The sequence below is a fragment of the Pleurodeles waltl genome, chromosome 6 (genome assembly GCF_031143425.1).
Source record: "Pleurodeles waltl isolate 20211129_DDA chromosome 6, aPleWal1.hap1.20221129, whole genome shotgun sequence".
In the NCBI taxonomy this organism is placed as follows: Eukaryota; Metazoa; Chordata; class Amphibia; order Caudata; family Salamandridae; genus Pleurodeles; species Pleurodeles waltl.
The window spans coordinates 660,823,100-660,836,343 of NC_090445.1; the positions used below are offsets into that span (position 1 = coordinate 660,823,100).

The window sequence follows — 13,244 nt, forward strand, 5'->3', positions numbered from 1 at the left end:
GACTAAAACAACATATATACAGTGAAATATGAGGGTAACATGCCAGGCAAGATGGTACTTTCCTACATTGACTAAAAATGTCATAATGTTTACAGGCAGTCCTGAAGAAGGGCCTAATGATAAATGTCAGTCCTTAAAGGTATACCACAGTATCCAGCAGTAATCTTTCTCAGCAGCAGCAAATCTTGTAAGTGGTGATATGAAAATTGTGTAGTTGGTACCAAAACTAGATGCACAGCAAGCAAATGTAATTCATGCTAAGAGAAATCAAACCACTTGTAAATATTATGCTAGGATACAAGGGCTATCAAAATGTATTTGCCTGAAAATAAAATACCATCAGGGTTGATCCCAGGGCCTGCTCCCTATTCTACCCATCACAACCAGTATTTATCCAATTGTCGCTTAAACACTTCAGAGTGAAGCCAATGAAGATAATGTACTGCTCAATTGGTCTGAGGTCATTCTATAACTATGATTCTAAGAACGGCAATCTGTCTGGGATGCTCTTCAGATACTGCATAGCCTTTCTCGATATGCCAACCTTTCAGGGTGACCAGTGAGGATGATATATGCCATGGCTGTTCACCATAGCTTATGGCCAGGGAGCAGCACAGGGTGCCTAGACTGTTGCTCATTTGTTACTACTGGATAACGTTATTTATTACTCTGAATAAAACCAACGAGCAATCCATTATCTTAGAGACACTGGAATGATGTCAGTATCCATATTTTCATGCCAGTTTCTGATTTTCCCTAAAATTATATGAACCATCATTGTCATTCAGTTGTCCCAAAGGTGTGTGAACTGCTATTTCCATGTCACTTTCCACACGTTCTCCAGTTTCTGCTCCCCTGTATTTATAATACATACAAATACATGCACATGAGTGGAAGCAGTCAGCTGTCATGGAGAAAGGCAGGTGAACTTTCAGCCAGCGGGCTGCTCACCGAATTGGCACTTTAAGAAACTGAATGGTTTTGTGCATCAAGCCCTGAAATTAGACATGCAGTTGCAGCCGCCCAGTAGATTTTCTGGTGCCTCGCGAAGCCCAACAGGACCAGTGTGACAGTAGGAGGGGCAGGGGTCAGACCACTCCCTCTGAGGTTATTGCAGTCTTTGTCGCCAACCAGTGAGCAGGAGTGAGCAGAGGAGACTTTTGCAAGGGCCTTCCCAAAGTCCTACAGAGAAGAGAGAGCACGAGATATAGCTCACCTCTTACATGCCTGTCTTGGGTTTTATCTATTCCTTGATTTGCATCAGGCATGTTTTCAATGTAAATGTGAGAAAGCCTACTCTGATATTCCAGGGTGTTTGAATGTTAGCAAATTCAGTGTGTAGGGACCTCTTCCTTACAGCATGATCTTTCAGGATGTTTGAATGCCAAGTACTGCAAATAGTTGGTGTACCACAGGAATGAGGAGGAGGACGTGTGTCCATAGTGCATATGTAGTCTTGTTGATTGGTGGTGCCTGCAGGAGATTAATTGGACAAATGTTCTGCAGATGAGTTGAAGTGTAAAGGTTTTAGTGGTTTCAGTGTTTTTGAGAATGTCAGGAGTCATCTGACTGGTGTAGGGGAACTTGCATCGTACTTGAAAGAGGGAGTAGGTAATAGAATTAAGGGGGTGATTCCAACCTTGGCGGGCGGCGGTAGCCGCCCGCCAGGCGGGAACCGCCAAGCAGCCAAAATACCGCTGCCCCCATTCCAACATTCCCGCTGGGCCGGCGGGCGCTAACCATGTTAGCGCCCGCCGGCCCAGCTGGAATGAGGCTGCAACACAGGAGCCGGCTCCTAATGGAGCCGGCGGTGTTGCGGCCGTGCGACGGGTGCAGTTGCACCCGTCGCGCTTTTCACTGTCTGCTAGGCAGACAGTGAAAAGCTGGCCGGGGCCCTGTTGTGCCCAGTGGCATGGGCAGTGCAGGGGCCCCCAGGGGCCCCAGGACACCCCTTACCGCCAGCCTCTTCCTGGCGGTGACAACCGCCAGAAACAGGCTGGCGGTAAGGGGGTCATAATCCCCAGGGCAGCGCTGCTTGCAACGCTGCCCTGGCGGATTATCCCAGCCGGGGCAAAAACGGCGGATAACCGCTGGCCCCGGTGGGGCGACCGCGGCTTTACCGCCGCGGTCAGAATCGGGATTGAAGCACCGCCAGCCTGTTGGCGGTGCTTCCGTCATTTTTGCCCTGGCGGTCCAAGACCGCCAGGGTCAGAATGACCCCCTAAGTCTTTTAAAGCCACTGCAGGGAAGGGCTATGTATGGGAAAGACTGAATGAGCCAACGATAGTCTGACTTGAACCACTAGAGGTTGATTTACACAATAAATCATCAATTTGTAAAGTGCTGCTATTCACCAGTGAGGGTTTGCAGGTGCAAGGTTGCTGTGCTCAGTCGAAAAGCTATGTTTTGAGTCTCTTCCTGAAATCCGCCAGGGAGTGTGATGTCTGGAGGTGGAGGGGAAGACCGTTCCAGGACTTGGCGGCGAGGCAGGAGAAGCAATGGCCTCCATTGTGGCTTCAGCTGATGTGTGGTATCTGTGTGAGGGCGAAGGAGGCAGAGCAAAGGCCTCTGGTTGGCTGGTGGAAATTTAGGCCGTGGTTGATGTATTCTGGTCCCAAGTCGTGGAGTGCTTTGTAGGCGTATATCAACATCTTGAATTGTCATCTTTTCTGGATGGGAAGCCAGTGGAGTTTCCTGAGGTGTGGGGTGATGTGGGTCCATTTGGGCAGGTTGAGGATGTCTGGCTGCTGAGTTCTGTATCGTCTGGAGTCTTCTCATGAGTTGGGTGGTGGTTGCTGTGTACAGTGCATTGCTGTAGTCCAGCCGGCTGATGACTAAGGATCGAGTGACAGATTTTCTTGTGCTGATGGAGAGCCATTTGAATATTCTTTAGAGTGGAAGAAGGAAGAGGAGACTGCATTGATCTGTCATTTCATGGTAAACTTGCTATCCAGGATGATGTCGAGACTGCAGGCGTGGTCTGTAAATGTTGGGTCTCAGTTCGGTGGGCCACCAGATTTTGTTCCCAGGGGAGGTGTTGTTTCCAAAGATCAGCACTTTGGTTTTGTCAGTGTTGAGCTTCAGGCAGCTGATCTTCATCCAGTTGGGGACATTCTTCATGCAGTTGTGGAAGTTGCTTCACGTGGTGGTGGGGTCTGCTGAGAGGATGGGCTAGGTTTTGTTGGTGAGATATAATATTGAGCTCATGGGTTCTAACAATGTCATCTAGCGGTGGCATGAGGGTGTTGAAGAGGGTGGGGTGCAAACCTGAGGGACACCACAGATGCTGCTCTTGGGTTCCAAGGCAAAGGGAGGTAGGGGAATTCTCTGATTCCCTCCTGTAAGGAATGATGTAATCCATCTGAGGGTTTCTCCTTGGACCTCGATGTGGTGCAGTCTCTTGATGAGGGTGTGGTGGTAAACGATGTTGAACACTGCAGAGAGGTTGAGGAGGATTAGGGCCACCAAATCTCCCCTAGCAGGGGGAGGGTGCAGATGTTGTCAGTGGTGGCAATCATAGCGGTCTCGCTGTTGTGGCTTGTGTGGAAACTAGATTGAGAGGTATCAAGCAGTTTATTTCTCTCCAGGTGTTCGGTGAGCTGCTGGTTGATGGCCTTCTCAAGGACTTTGGCAAGGAAAGGGAGGAACGAGATGGGGCCGTAGTTCTAGTGTTCGCTGAGGTCGGTGGAGGGTTTCTTGAGGAGCGGACTGTCTTCTGCGTGTTTCCATGTATTGGGAAAGGTGGCTGTGAAAAGGGATGTGTTGAGGATGGTGTTGAGCTCGTGGCTGATGTTCTTGCATCAAGGTTGAAGAGGCGATTAGGGAAGGGTGTCTGTGGGTGCTCCTGAGTGGATGTAGTTAACGATGGCTGTAGTGTTCTGTGTGGTAAGCTGTTCCCATGTGGCGATTGGCTGGTCAAGGATGGCATCTGCTGGATTGAGAAGGTTGTAGAAGTCGGTGGGACGGGGCTCAAAGTTCCTGTAGATGGTGGATATCTTGTTGTGGAAGTGGTTAGCTAGGGTGTCACAGAGATCCTGTGAAGGGGTCGATCATGTTCTCAGTGGCTGCTGGACAGGAGAATTATCTGACGATGCTGAAGAGTTGCTTGATGTGGTTGGTGCTTGCCTGAATGTGGTTTGCTAAGCACCTTTTTTGCATCTTTGAGGCTTTGGTGGTATTTGTTGAAGGCTGATTTGAAGGTGGTTCGATCTGTTTCGCCTCCGCTGACGCACCATCTTCTCTCCTGTTGTCTGCAGCTGTGTTTCATTGTCCTGAGCTCCGGTGTGAACCAGCTGGCTTGTTTAGTGGATCTGGAGGTCTTGGTTGGTTTGATGGGATGAGTAGGTAACTGGGGTTGGTGATCCAGGTGGAGAAGTTCTGGACTGCCTGTTCCAGGTTGGTTACGTGGTTGAGCTGGGTGATGTTGAGGACATCTATCCATTGGGACTGTGTCACTTTGTTTCACCTGGGGAAGGAGGCATTGGGAGGAACCTTGTGGCGGTGCATGGTGATCCTGTGATGGTGAAGTGGACGATGGTGTGGCCGGTTCAAGTGAGTTCTGTGGCATGGCTGTATTTGACTCTGTCACTGTCCATAAAGATCAGATCAAGTATGTGTCCTGTGCTGTGTGAGGGGTCAGTGGTGAGCTATGTCAGGCTGATATTGCCCATGCATTTCAGGAGATTGGCAGTTTCTGTCTTTGGGGGTCATCCAGGTGGAAATTGAGGTTTCTGAGGAAGATGTAGTGCTTGGACTCAATGGCTAGTGGGGCGAAGAATTTGGTGATGGCATCGCAAAATCCAGTCCATGGTCCTGTAGGTGAGGGTGCCTCTCATGGTCATTTTGTCATTGGTGTGGAGTTGGAAGTTGAGGTGTTTCATGATTGGTGTGGTCTCGTTTTTGGTGGTGATGCAGCGGATTGTTTCTTTGTGGGTGATGATGATGATGCCTCCTCTGTGTTAGTTGGTGCTACCCTGGTGTATCATCTTGTAGCCATTGGGTGTTGCGGTAGCGATGTTGGGGGGGAGAAGGGGTTGAGGGCTAGTCTGGTCCATCATTGTCACTGCTGTTTAATCAAAGCTTGCGATGGAAAGGAGTTGAGTGGAGTGTGGACTACTCATTGCAGACAAGACAGTAAGTGAGTTAAGCACGTCATGTCACTAATTTAGGGATACTAACCCAAGACAGTGAAAGGGGTTAGGTGGGACTCCATACTTCAGTTCTGAGAAGACAGTTCTGAAGGTCTTAGGACCTACAGAAATGCAGGCCCTTAACCAAAAAGGTCACACACCCTGCACTCCTTTAAAGCACTACCTCATATATCCTCTGGCTAAGAAACAAGAAATGTAATGCACAGGTGAGGTGTTCCATAAATTCCCAAGATGTCATCAAATGGACATATGGTGATGTCACACATGTGTGGTGTATCAGGTGCAGACATGAAGCAGGCAATACACTGGAAGGTAATTGCAGACTCTATATTTCAAATATCTCTCAATTATATTAGTGACTTTCAGCTGGAGAGCTACCCTCCAACATGTGTGTTCCATCTAGGTCAGTCCCCAAAAGTAATTTCTTTGTTCCCATGCACTTCCTGTTCGCTGGCACCAACAGGAAGTGATGCCCTACTTCCAGCTGGTCTGCTGAGCCCTGGCAATCTTTGAGATCATGAGACAGCAGGCCAAATGACACTGTGCACGGTTTGTGCTGCTTTATAGAAGTGGTTGTTTACTAGTTCTACATCATCTTGTGTGGACAAGATCTTCAATGTCATTGATCAGCATTGGAAATGTTCAACACTAACTGAGTGCAAGCCTAGAGCCCAGGCCTGGTGTCAGAAAGGACAACATTACTGCATAATTACTAGCGCACTCCTGTCTTTGCTGCTCATACTGGGAATTTTGTGACTTCTGTAACACAACTTAAGGCAAGGGGTATACAAGAATATTAGAACGCATTGTTGCTCAAACAGGGGGTATTGCGTCAGGAACAGGACTGTGCTCATACTATTCTCTCCCTTCTACTCAGCTCTCACTGCCTTCAGTAATATCGTTTCAGATTTTGTTTGCATAAAAGGTTGGGTTAAACTTACCTTTTCTTACTGCTCTGTGCACTCCTTCATGCAAGGAAGCGCATTGAGGCTTTGCGGGTTATAGGGAGACGCAAGGCAGCAACCCACATTAATTCATTGACTAGCAGTAAGCTTGACTTATACCTACCGTCAGTCTTGATCCAGTCGCCGCCCATTAGTTTGTAGATGTTGTTGTTTCTGTTCACGCCCCAGAATCCACCAGGGCCCACTGAGATGTGTGTGAGAGCACCGGGGATCTGCGTCCAGCTGCCACTGTACAAGGTATAAATGTTCTCGTTTGCATTCACTCCGACCACCTGTCCGTTGCCAGCATCGATCTGCTTGAGTGCCCCAGGCACCTGATCACAGTTCAGCTGAACAGTCTGACCTAGAGGTGAGAGTTCAAGAGACAAATGTTTTACACAAGGTCAATGGTGCTGATTTTCTAGGAATATTTCTCCAACTAATTTGTTACTTAACCCTCGTTTTTTGTGTAAGATCTCTCGGACAGTTTATTGTTAATAGAAGTTTTAAAGCTGACTACTCTGTCAACCTGCCCGCCACTGCCGGTTCGGCCACGAGCGCGACGGAGAAGCAGTGTTGTGTTGTTATTTCAGAACTACCAAATTTTCCGGGTCATGTGTGAGTAGCTCTTTCAGTTAAGAATTTTGCTTTGCATTTTGGAACTTGTAGTCTTGTATGTACATTAGAAATTCAGGACTACAAGTCTCTGAACTCAAAGCTGGAGTGGATCAACTACTCACGCAAACCTGAGAGCTTTGCTGCTAATGACTTCACAGTGTAGCACTTTGGGTTTGTTCAGAGGCGCAAAGCGAGTGATAATACTAAATAATTCCCAACATTTAGTTGGGAATGCGATGGAGTGGTTTCAACACCAGCTCTAGAAGGTGAAAAAAATTCAGCACAGTTTTGTGGACAAAGAATGGAGTGGCCTGGCTTATGGGAATGCTTCATTCATAACGTGATGGTCTGATGCAAGAACTCTAAAACAGTAAATACAATAAATATCTCATTGTTCCCTATGTTTATCACAGTACAATTAATTATCTAGGTAATAAAAGACCTATTGTGATGTTCGAAAAGAATAAGACATGAGATAGGGTTCCCAAGGTCTGTCACAGTGGCTTGTAATGAGCACAATGTATGTCCAAATATTTTGTATGTCTGCATCCTTGATCATGTTAGGGTGTATATTGTTTGCATTTACAGATAAGCATTGTGTTAAATGACTGAATAATTTGCAATGGATGGAAATACTAATTTTGTCCCTAAACGTTACTTCCTCAGTAAACAGGGGCAGCCCCTCCTTAAAAGTGGAGGAGCATCACCCCGCTAAAGAAAATGACCCCAGAACGGAAAAATAAAATGTTAATAAACAAAGTGTATTACTATTTTATTTTTCAATACCCCATCCTGAATTGAGTGTCAAGGAGGGGCAATGGCTTCTGAGTGGCAGTAGGGAGCTCTGCACTTATTTAAAGTACGCATGTCCCTTTGACCGGCCGTCTTGCGATGGCCATCCTAACAGGCGTACTAGAGAAAGCCCAGTCCTCCCGGGCTATTGTGAGCGCTGAGAGAGGCCGCTCCCACCAATCCTGATGCTGCTTTCATGCTGGCTACCAGCATGAAAGCAGTGCCAGGTTTGGCTTGTGCAGTTTCCTTGGATCTGTTGCGAATATTGTACTCCCCCCGTTGTAAATATGAGCCAGCTGCCACTGCACTTGTTAGCATAGTAAGCAGCATACTAGCTTCATAACCATGAACGACTGAGTTTGTAGGGACCAGTCCCTGACGAGCTTGTATTTGAAGTCACATTTTGGAGATCTGGATCACATTGAAACAAAAACTATGCACAAGCACATGAACGAGTTGTCTCATTATATTGAAATGTCTACCAAGTAGCCTTACCTATCAGTAAGTAAACCATGCTCTCTGACAGCGATGGAGCTGACATTTTACAAATTTGCGAACAGTGGGCTGCAAATGCACAAACAGTGGGTTGCAGGTCTGAAATGAAATTATTGCATGAGGTAAAAGGGAGATAACCGTTTTAGACAATCTGTGTTTAATGTGCATAGCCTGAGACGAATTGTATGTTTCAGAAACTGCATTCCCTATCTGGTAAGGCACCTCTATGGAGAAATTAGTCCAGAACTCAAATTAAAAAACGTATAGCCATCTTTTGATGGTAACAAAGTGAAGAGAAGCTCCTCAAACCTAGGGGTAAGGCGTGTTTATCAATAATTCTGTTTAACACTGCAAAATGGCAAACTGGTACGGATCTATATAAGCTGGATAATTTTCGGTATATAAAGAAAGGTGTGTTGTACGTTGCACCTCGGATTTGAATTCTGTTGCTAGTAGAAGGTGGGAGAACCAGCAAATTAACAGGGAGAGCCGAGCCAAGGGTCTAGCTGGGCTTTAAGAGCCCATGCACAAGCCAAGACCTGAAAGTATTTAACATATAACTCATACTACATATTGCAAAAATACGATAAAGTTTCTTCAAAATGTAAAAAAGCCTACTTCTTTTACATGCGGAAGCTTTTCACCGTAGTATATCTAATTAAATCTCTGCTTCGAGAGGCACTTGTTAAGTGATAATTTGTAAACATTTCTGTCTTCTCCCTCCAGACAACAATGCAATTAGTGAACTAAGGTGTAAATCACTGGTCATATGTACTCCATAATATATAGCCTCCTAGATTCTTAGATGGATCAACATTATAATCTATTATATTAAACACAAAAAATGTTAGTACAACGCACATCCTAATCTTGCATATTTGAGAGTGTTCGCATATGTGATACTTAAAGTGGCTCCGTAAAATAAACTATTTGTCAATAATTACACAGTTTTATGAAGCAGGCAAGCCGGGATTGATCCCCGTTTTTTTTAGTTACACACTGTACAATTCAGCAACAAGTCTATATCTTGCTCTTGGCCGTCTTACATCGAAGTTTGCTGCTTTATCTATAATACTTGGCGTGTTAAGTGAGGGCATGGGTGGTAGACAGAACCCACGTGTAAGCTTGGCTCACTTTGGGCTCGAGGGCCAAGGAGGACCTCAAGCTGAGCCAGCGTCTAGTTTTAGCACTATATTTTGACAATGCCTGCTGAAATGGTTGACGTTATGATCGAATTTCACAGATAGGCAACTTATGCTGGTAGTGTCCAAATATAATTTGGGCAAAAATTTGAAAGAGGCCGTAAATATAATGGAACGCCTACCTATTTACATCTTTTAATCACTTATTCATGGATTCAGAGACGCACATGATAGGGATGTGACCCTCAGATTGGTATCCGTGCACAGCAGCAACTAGCCCACACTATTAAATGTAATGAAAAATGTGTTGAGCCTGGAAGAAAAATTGTGGGCTGGGGGTTTGGTTTTCTCGCAGTCCTATACACGCACCTTTGAGACGTTTTGGGTTCTTGCCTCTGTGGTTGATCATGGTTGGTAGACGTTTGAGAGCCCCCCCTTCCCCTCCCCCCCTGGTGATAGAAAAATAGTAAGAGCTCTAAATTGATGAAGGCCTACTACTCTATAGGAATACAGCACCACTATTAATGGTAATCTATGACTGTCATTGTGACCTGGTGGCACACTGTACACCAGGTCAAAGAGTTTTGCTGGGGTATTCAGCCGAGGCTCTGCCACATCCAAATAACGCGGAAGAGCTATGGATTTGTCGGTTTTCATGAGCTTCCCAATCCTAAATGACCTTCACAGGTAAACAGGACGATTTATAGAAGGTAAACACACAATAGGCAAAGAGGAGATAAGCATGCAGGAGGGTGGACAGGAGACATAAAGACTGGGTGCTGTGCACATAGACAGATGGGCCTTAATGAAGGTAGACACAGAGAGAGCTCTAAGGAAGAAATGATGGGACTCAGGGAAACCGAGCTAGATTATCATACAGGGTGGTTTTGGAGGGCACAGCTCTATAGTTATCCAAAATCTATGGTGCGAGAACTAATTAGCATATTGATGACTGAAAATGTCACAGATGTTACTCAAAATAAACATAAAATGAATAAAATATCACAGAAACCTCACAAATGTAGATGCATAAAGAACATTGCACTAAATGGATAAGTACAACTTTCCAATTGAAAAACTTAGCATCAAATTGGGGCACAGCCGTGTGCTAGTGTGCTTACATTTATGTGCAGAGTAGTGGCTGTTGCAGGAGGCCTCCACCTGTTTGGGGGAACTTCCTGCAACCTCTTCGCCTGTGAGGAGTTGCTCTGCATGATTTGGGTCTAATGAATGCCACAATTCGCGTTTCCTTCATTCTTGTGTAAGTTGTTGCTCTACCAGACTACTACATGTATTAGTCTCACTCAGAGTGAGTGAGACTTGAAGTCTTTGGAAAACACAAACTGACAGAAGAGGTTACGGAGTAAGGGTTTGACTGAGATGGGCATGGTTGACGTAGGTGAGATGTAGACAAGGAAGGCTTTTAGGAGGAAACAGACCTACTAGGAGCTGTGAAGACTGTTATACAAGAATGTTATCAAGAGATAGGCATACAGGGGGCTTATGGGAGGAGGAGGAACAGAAGTGCTGGGGGCAGACAAAAAGCCAAGAAAGCTTTGGGGCAATTTACATATAGGAGGGTTTAAGGCAAATGGACACACGTGTGTTTGCGGGGATAGACAAACCATACATAAGGGAAGATGGACATTGTTATTGCATTTATATAGTGTTTACTATACCTCATGGGGTTTTGGAGCGTGTTACACAGGACAGAATGCTATTCTGGAATCCACCATTGGTGATTACCACTGTGTTATTGGTTATTCTTGACTATTGGGATTAGTCTTGTGTGCCCAATCAAACCATCCCATGAAGTCACTCCGGTTTCTTGTGGATTACAATGATAGGACTTATTTGTGATCATTGGTGGGCTGGTATGTGACAGGTGGTTGGTGGGATTATTAGTTGAGCTAGAGTAGGTTAGGTATTTTTAGGCTGCATGGCTATGAGTTTCGGAGGAAAGGTTGTGATCTTGTGTATGAGTTGTGGGCAGTTGACAGAAATACAATAATGGAGATTAAAGTGAATGTGTGTGAGAGTAGGTTGTGCTCAGGGGTAGAAGGCAAGCAGAGGATGGAAGGGAAAGAGAGGGCTATTTAAAAGAAAAAAGGAGAAACAGGTCAGAAGTTTTAGGCAAAGTTCAGCTTTCATGCAATATTTTAGGGATATGGAGGATCTTTTTTGAGATAGCATGCAATTTGGGGATGCAAGACTGTAGAAAGAAACAACATTATGTGTATGCGAAGATAGTGCTAAATTAGGTATTTTGACAGGCGCTAGAATAAGGCAAACAGTCTGTCTGCTGCTAGGCTACTGCTAGACTACCTCTACAATCAGGTGCGCTGATGAGCTGAAGGGCTGGAAGCGAAAAGTAACGGCTGAACACGTACAGAAATATCGAAAGCCTTATGCTGCACTCAAAGGAAGCAGTAAGCTCAATATAGCAGTGTAAGAAAATATATGACTCATAAATGCAAGCATTGAAAATACTGAAGCAGATGTCTGGTGATGATTATCCTCAAGTTTGACCCACAGAATTACTTATAGAAGCAAAGTGGGATCCCTTTGGATGTATCTGGTTTGGCATGGTACACGTACAAGATGCATTTCTGTGGCTGGAGGGTGCAGATCCTGCTACTGAGACGTGGCATATGGTGACTGGGCTTCCTTCAGAAATTCAAAGAAGCAAGGGGCTCCAGATTAGATTTCCTGAAGCACTGCCCTTGTAAATAGTAAGAGTGAAGCATGGAAATATAGATTCTGTTGTGCAGGGTGAAAGGGTAATTTAAGTAAGACCCAGCCTTTTGTCTTCCTTGATCACACTGTTCAAGGAAGCTGAGTCTGATGCAGAAACATCACACACAGTTCGAGATCGACCAGAAAGGGAGGAAGGAAGTGGATAAATGTGTACGGAGGCTCCTCATCATAAGAAGAAGAGGTGTTCCTAGTCTCATTCACAAATAACCTGGAGAAGCGCCGATGCCCTCAACTCACCTGTGCCATTGATATGGCAGGGTCTAGAGTGAAAGTACTAATTGACACCGGCGCATCAGTCAATGTGATGAGCACCCAACAATATAGCTGTCTCCAACCTCGCCCATCGATAACGCCGTCAAGCACCAAGATTTACATGCACGGGAGCCACACACCGCTGTCCCTCCGAGGGGGAATAACAGTACCAGTGAAGGCGAACCATAAGGGAGCACAAGTAACATTCCAAATTGTGGACAGAGAAGCAGACACTTTGCTTGGCAGGCATCTGTCCGAGGATCTAGGACTGGTGTCCTTTGCAAGAACTACTGCATCAGTTCCCTACACTATTGGCCGGCTTTGGGTGCCTGAAAGCCCAGCCCATTGTGCTACACATCGACAAGTCAGTGAAACCCATGGCACTATGACACAGGCGAGTCCTGTTTTATCTTCATCAGCTAGTCGAACAAGAACTGAACAGCCTTGAAGAGCATGACATCATCCAAAAGGTAACGGGCTCACCCCGTGGGTATCCCCCATGGTGGTCGCGGAGAAACCCAAACAACCAGGAGATATGCATTGACATGCATTTCCCCAACCAAGCTATCAAACGCAAAAGGTATATAACGCCAACGATTGACGACATCATCGCTGACTTGAATGGCTCACGATGGTTCTCCAAGCTGGACCTCAGTGCGAGATACCATCAACTCTGCCTGGCCAAAAAGAGCAGGTATATACCCACCTTCTCCACACACCTGGTGCTCCAAAGGTATAAGAGGCTGAACTTCGGCATCTCGTCGTCTTCAGAGTTTTTTCAGCATGCCATCCAAGACACACTCTCAGGCCTACTGGGAGTCTTGAAAGAGTGCCAACATCCTCATCCATTCTCCAACTGCAGAGGACCACCACCAGCACTTCCGAGCAACACTCCAGTGCCTCGCAGAACATGGCCTAACCCTCCATAAGTAAAAATGTTTGTTCTTCCAAACGTCCATTGAGTTTTTCGGCTACATCTTTAAATAGGAAGGGGTACAAGTTGATCCACGAAAGTTGCATACAATCATACAAGCCACAGTGCCAAAAACTTTGAGTGAAGTGCGTAGTTTTCTGGGGATAGCTACCTACTGTGG

At 45.8% G+C, this 13,244-nt stretch overlaps 1 protein-coding gene across 1 annotated transcript in view; it reads right to left on the reverse strand.

Annotated features, from left to right (window-relative positions):
• The window catches only part of LOC138300114 (fish-egg lectin-like), a 109,136-nt gene that overhangs the window by 60,383 nt on the left and 35,509 nt on the right, over positions 1-13,244 (reverse strand). The window contains exon 2 of the mRNA XM_069239032.1: positions 6,219-6,458. Within this exon, the coding sequence (XP_069095133.1) occupies positions 6,219-6,458 (240 nt within the window). The remainder of the gene's footprint in view (positions 1-6,218; positions 6,459-13,244) is intronic.